The sequence below is a fragment of the Chiloscyllium plagiosum genome, chromosome 34 (assembly GCF_004010195.1).
Source record: "Chiloscyllium plagiosum isolate BGI_BamShark_2017 chromosome 34, ASM401019v2, whole genome shotgun sequence".
NCBI classification, from domain to species: domain Eukaryota; kingdom Metazoa; phylum Chordata; class Chondrichthyes; order Orectolobiformes; family Hemiscylliidae; genus Chiloscyllium; species Chiloscyllium plagiosum.
In genome coordinates, this window is record NC_057743.1 from 31,361,412 (window position 1) to 31,368,232 (window position 6,821).

The 6,821-nt window shown below is 38.9% G+C and overlaps 1 protein-coding gene across 2 annotated transcripts in view; it reads left to right on the forward strand.

The window, feature by feature from the left end:
- Window positions 1-2,852: 2,852 nt before the first annotated feature.
- The window catches only part of ttc34 (tetratricopeptide repeat domain 34), a 76,743-nt gene continuing 72,774 nt past the window's right edge, over window positions 2,853-6,821 (forward strand). Inside the window, exons 1-2 of one of the 2 annotated variants that reach the window (XM_043676069.1) lie at window positions 2,853-3,043; window positions 4,075-4,669. In XM_043676069.1, the coding sequence (XP_043532004.1) occupies window positions 4,659-4,669 (11 nt within the window). In that variant the 5' untranslated portion in view covers window positions 2,853-3,043; window positions 4,075-4,658. The remainder of the gene's footprint in view (window positions 3,044-4,074; window positions 4,670-6,821) is intronic. The other variant, XM_043676071.1, reaches the window with a different exon arrangement.

Consider the following 6,821-nt stretch of genomic DNA (forward strand, 5'->3'; position numbering starts at 1 on the left):
TTGGATAAGAGTCAAATTCAAATGTTTGTTTGTTTCCTTGATATGCTACTACAGAACCAAACTGCATTTGTGACTATACATAGAACTATATACATAGAACATAGAACTTAGAACATTACAGCACAGTACAGACCCTTTGACCCTCAATGTTACTCTGACCTGTGGAACCAATCTGAAGCCCATCTATCCTACACCGTTCCATTTTCCTCCATATGTTTATCCAATGACCATTTGGATGATTATATACACAAAGACTTTTTTTATGAATAAAATATATTTTGGACATAAATACAGTTTATTTTTTCCCTAACCTTTTGCACTGCTAATGACATTGAGACTACCAATCTGCCCACATTCTTCACCCTTTAAAATGTATAGATGTGTAAGTAATATTAAAGGTATAGGAATTACAAAGTTTAGCTGCAGGAGCTGTGCTGGAATTTGTACACACCATGGCCATCAAATGAAGCAAGAGGAAAGTGGAGAACGGGCAGCAAAAGGATTGAAAAATGGAATTGACAAGGAACGGGGAAATGGGTGGTGAAGGAGAGGTAGCAACAAGACTGGTCTTTTCTAGTTCAAGTTCCAACTTTGGGTTGCTGTGCAGGAGCATAATGATGAAGTTAACAGCACCAAGTTCCTGTTTCAGTTGTTGGCTGGAGTTTAAAAAAAAACTATTCGGGGAAAGAGTATAATGTGAAGATGTAAGTAACCTTTTGTGCCACAGTGATACTAATTCATCAATGAGGGCTTGACCTTGAAACACAAATGATATAAAGTGATTGAGGATCTTATCTCTCATTTCACAAAAATACTTTTCTTTTAATGATCTGTTATTCTTCCTCTTTAACATTGGAAACAAAATTCGGTAGATGTTAGAAATGTGAAATAAAAACAAAAACATGGTAGAAATATTTAACAGGTTAGCCATCATCTTTGAACAGGAAAACAGAGTTCATATGATCTTTAATGATCTTTGGCCAGAACTTAATGTTTTCTGACAATTTAATGTAATGTAAGCTGTTACATTGTAAGCTTTAGATTTTTATCTGCTTTTTGAATATTTTAGAATTTAAAAAAACTGCTTTATTTGATTGTCACCTACATAAAGCTGATTTATAATCATGTGTAGTGGATTCCAGATAAGAATAAACAGCACGATAATAAAATCTATCAAGTGATATATGGAAACACTGGTGTCAACACTTATGTCAATACTTGTGGAGATATTTAAAAAAAAACATGTTTTGTATTCCTCTTCCTACATCCCTAAACTTCCCCAAGGAGTTATGTTTTTTACAGTCCTACTGGTACTTGCAGTTCATCCTTTCCCAACTGCCCAGACTTCATGTGTGGGTCCTGACAATGTTATGGCAATAGTACTGAAGACATATGCTCCAACACTTGCCGTGCTGCCAATAAAGCTGTTCCAGTGCACCATGGCACTGGCATCTAAGCAGTAATTTGCACAGGAAAAGTTCAACTGGGCCAATTACAGCCCCATCGATCTGCTGTCAATCATCAGCAATGTGACTGAAGGGGTCATCAATGATGCTATCAAGCAATACTGGTTTAGCAATGACCTTCTTACTGACACTGTTTAGGTTCTTCCAGGGTCTCTCAGTTCCTGACTTCATCACAGCTTTAGTTCAAACATAGACAAAAGTATTGAACTCCAGACATGAAAGAAAGACTGTCCTTGACTGAGTGTGGCATCAAGGAGATCTAGCAAAACTGGAGTCAAAGGGTATCAAGGGAAATCTTCTCCACTAGTTGAAATCATAGCTACACATAGGAAGATGGTTGTTGAGCCCCAGTACTGATCCTTGTTGTGTAACATGTTAGATCTTGGCAATCAGAAATTGACCCATTTATTACTACTTGGTTTTCTGATACTAGCCAATCTATTTTCCATGCCAAAATGTCATCCCCTATGCCATTAGCTTCTACACTTTGAAATAACCTTTGATGTGATACCTCAACAAATATTATCTGGAAATCCAAGTTCAGTATACTCCTTTCATCCATTTATGCCTTTATCCATAATTCTTCAAAGAATATCAGTAAATTGGTTAAACATGATTTGCCCTTCAGAAAACCATCTGACACTCCACTGCAGTACTGAGAGAGTGCTATATTATCAGAAGGCACCAACATTTGGATTGGATGGAAATCAAAACCCAACCAATTGAGTTGTCATAGTCTTACCAGTGATCTCTCTCATTAAAGAGAGAGATGACTGGTGGTGCTTTAACCTGTGAGTCATCATACCTCCTGTGAGGGAACAGGTTAAGAAGAAGAATCCTTCATGGTAACCTCAGCCAATGATGGGAATTGAGTCCACTCTATTGGCACCACACTGCTTCACAAACCAACCATCCAACTCTTATAAGAAATTAAATATCCTACAATATTGTGAGATGTGAAGGAAAACTCCTTCCTGTGTCCTGGTCAAAATGAATCCCTCAATCAACATCACTGAAACAAATTACTTGGTCATCATTGTTTATAAGATTTTAAAATATACCCAGTGGCTGCCATATTTCTAGATTGTAACTACATTTCAAAAGAATTTCATTGACTGCAAAGTGCTTTGGGTATCTGAACATTGTGAAAGGTGCTGTATTCATGCATTTTTTCCTTTACCAACAATAACAGTCGAGGAAATGGTTTGTTATTATGAATATAGAGGGTATGATCTTGACCCATTTGGATCTGATGACAGACTCAACTGGGCAATCAGGAGAGCCAGTGCCGCGTTGTGTTTATCTGCAACCGTGGCAACGGGAGGCACGTGATACTGAAATCGATCAGCTGGCTTGTTGCAATTATGTATCGGAACGAAAGGGGTTACAGCAAGGCAGGGGAAACCCCGAGAGGAAGACAGCTTACATCGGATTAGATTCGCAATTAAGGCATAAGATTGCATTTTTTTAAAAAAGTAAAGTTGCATACTACACTGCTACAAGTCTGAAAAGAAAAAGGGCGGAACCTATTCTATTCGAGTTTGAGGAAATAGCTTCAGTTGATCTGCTCTAGAAAGGTGAGTGTTTATTAAGCTAAAACATTATCAGCAGCAGTTGGACTGCAGTAAATACACCGTTCAAAGGAAGGTGACTTCAAATTAAACAATGCTTTTATTCCTCAACTTGCATTTGTCACACTATTTACTAATCAAAAATTTAAGGGAAACCCGTTACCTGATCTAACGAAATTATATGGTAGAGGAGGCTTGTAGTGTAGACGAGGGAGCAATAGGATAACAGGCAGGATATAACACTATTGGTGTTCACTGTAATTTAATGAATGTATTCCTTATTGTCAGGGTAGTGGTAATATCAAGGAGGCCCGGCTTTAAGTCTCACGTGATCCAGAGGTGTGTTAAAACATTTCTGAACAGTTTTTTTTAAAATCCTGCTTTATGGATAGTGGCTGTTTTGTTGGTCATTGAGTTGGAACTTTGAAAAATCCGACTTGTCCCTTTTTAAACTGATAAGGTTCTATTTAGTATAGACACATCTTGAGAGTAATAGTGCGCTTTAAGTTGCCCTGTGCTTAAGTATCTGACTGTTCCACAAGGTTAGAAAAGCTAGCAGGGCATTTTATTAACTAAATGCAAATATTTAAGCATGTCTAATTTGGTAAATATTTTATAAACTTTGCCCAAAAGCAACATAATGGGAGGTCAAAGCAGTAACTCTGGTTTCTCGCCCCCGGGCTGAGAGCCGGTCTCCTGTATTGATGCAGTTAAAAGCATGAATGCTGCTGCTGTAATTTGTGTAACAGTTTAAAAGATTTGCCAATCATATGACAACCATTCGGTGGTTACAAAGGGATTTTATGTTATTCCGTTGCGTGCTGCTTTTTTGTAAATACTCATTAAAATGGATGAACTGCAAAGTGGCTTCTGACTTGGAGCCAAATTGGAATCTCTCCTATTTGTGTGAATTGGGCCTATTTAATTAGCCCGGTTAGGTACTTCTACCACACAAGGGCCAAGGCGGCTTATAAAGAGTGTACTGTGCTCAACTTGAGTGTAAACTATTGAATTATATCAACGACATTCTGTCCTAGGTTAGAAAATGGACAGATGCACAGACGAGGATGAAGGGAGATTTGATGAAGGTCTTGATTTGTTATGCATATAAAAATAACCAGTCCCCAAATTCTTTCAATTAATTATTTCTTCTGAGCTATTCTCCTCCTTACACCGCTCCTTTCCAAACAAACCCTCCTGTCCGATCTTTGCCAAACCTTTTGTTCACCATCTTTCAGACTGCTGATTTTCAAGGGTCGCTGTAAAATGAACAAGGATGCAATTTCTTTCACACTGTTGTCGCAGTTGAGTTCGTTTTCGCGAATCTGCTTCTCCAAACTGAAGTGGGGGCGATTCTGGAGTGAATCTTTGACGTGCCCTAAAACAAAATTAGCTGATTTTAAAAAGCTTTCTGCGGGAACGTGTTATATTTACTTGAGGTAGGGCCGAAGATGACAGCGATTTTGAATTTCTGCAAAAAAAATAGAAATCTCCATCGAATAACAAGTTTTGAAAGTATCCCCACAACTCCATTTAATTTGCAGACGAGAAATAATATGGGCTGTTTGTTCAACAAACCACCTGTCTCTTGTAGAAATTGAATACTGTAGCGACGTCTTGGATGAGTTTCAGGTACTGAAGGGATTTGTACCTTTACACAACATGGGTTTATTGCGAAGAAAAGAGCGAAGAAACAAAATGCGGATAGATGGTGTTAACAGTAACTGAATTAGCGTTGCATACACCTGGGGGTCGAATTTTAGAATACACTATTCAAGTACTAAGATTTGCGTTCAATTGTCTGAATCTGAAGATATTAATTAACCCCTTTTACGGGTGGGGGAGTCATAAGCTTTAATGCTCAAGTTGTTACTTCGATATATTATTTTATGCAGTTAAATATTTGATCTCTGTGCCTTACACTGGGGGTTGATCAAAGTTAGAAAGTAGTTAAATGGTGATGAAAACTGGTTTGTTATATGTTATTCGGGGTTCCAGTTCAGGCTCTGAGAGGGGGGAACTGAATGAAATTAATATTAGTAAGAAAATGGTATTGGAGAAATTGTTGGGATTAAAGGCAAATAAACCCTCAGTCTGATAGTATACATCCCAAAGTACTTAAGGAAATGGCCCTAGAAATAATTGATACAATGGCGGTCAACTCTGGAACAGTTCCAATGTACTGGAAGGTAGCTAATGTAACCCCTTTTATTTTGAAGGAGGTAGAGAGAAGAAAGGGAATTATAGAGCAATTAGACTGATTTTGGTAGTGGGGCAAAACGCTAGAGGCTGTTATTTTACAAAAAGTCATAGCTCTTGGAAAAACGTGACAGAATCAAACAGAGACAGCATGGATTTAGAAAAAGGAAATTTGATACTTGACAAATCTCGAACTTTCCAAGGATGTAATTAGCAGAGTTGATGGTAAGCCAGTAGATGTAGCTTGCTTAGGCTTTCAGAAAGGCTTTAGTGAAGCACATGAGATTGGGGGTAATATACTGGCATGGATAGACAACTGGTTGGCAGACAGGAAACAGTAGAAGTAAGTGGATCTTTTTCAGTGTGGAAGACAGTGAAGTGGTATATCACGTGGATCAGCGCCAGAATCCTAACTATTCACAATATATATTAATGATCTAGATGAGGGAACAAAATGTAATTTCTCCAAGTTTGTAGCTGACACAAATCTGGATGGGAGGGTGAACAGTGATGTGGATGCAGAAATGCTTTAGTATAATTTGGACGAGTTGAGCGAGTGGTTAAATGCATGGCAGAGGAAGTGTAATGTGGATAAATGAATTATCTATTATAGTAGCAAAAACAGAAAGGCAGATTATCATCTGAATGGTGAAGGATTGGGAAAGGGAGGTACAAAGAGACCTGTTCATTCTCGTACATCATTTGCTGCAAGAAAGCATACAGGTGCAGCAGAAGGTAAAGAAGTCAAATGGTATGTTGGCCTTCAAAATGAGAGGATTTGAATACAATGGCAGGAATGACTTGCTGCAATTGTATATAGCCCTGGTGAGACCACACCTGGAGTACTGTGTGCAGTTTTGATCTCCTTATCTGAAGAAGTGTTCTAGCTATATAGGGAGTGCACTAACAGTACAGGCAAGGACTGATTCGGGATAGTCAATGTGGCTTTGTGTGTGGGAAATCATGTCTCACAAACTTGATTGAATTTTTTTGAAGAAGTAATAAAGAAGATTGATGAGGGCAGAGCAGTAGATGTGACCTATATGGACTTCAGTAAGGCATTCGACAAGGTTCCCCATGGGAGACTGATTAGCAAGGTTAGATCTCATGGAATACAGGGAGAACTAGCCATTTGGATACGGAACTGGCTTGAAGGTAGAAAACAGAGGGTGGTGATGGATGGTTGTTTTTCAGACTGGAGGCCTGTGACCAGTTGTGGTGTAAAATTCCAAGCAGTGGAATGTGGTGAAACGGTTAAAAATTATGTCCCAATACATGTGTGAATCTAACCGGAATGGAGGTGTTGCTTAGTCCCGTGTGAATCTTGTGTTTTTTAGCCTTGCTCTGCTGTTCACATGAATGTTTATATCTGGAAAAGAATAAAAAGCTGGAAAAGTCTCCAGTTCGGTGAGTCTGCTCCGGGGTTACATTTAACCGCCGAGCGTGGGTTGTTGGCAACCGCTCTACGAGAACTGACGGCTCCCAGTTTTGGTAACATGTAGAGTGAGTATAAGCCAGACCCGTTGTAAGTATGAGACCTGGCTGTGGCGACGCTGCGGGGAATAAAATGCCCATATTCGAGCAG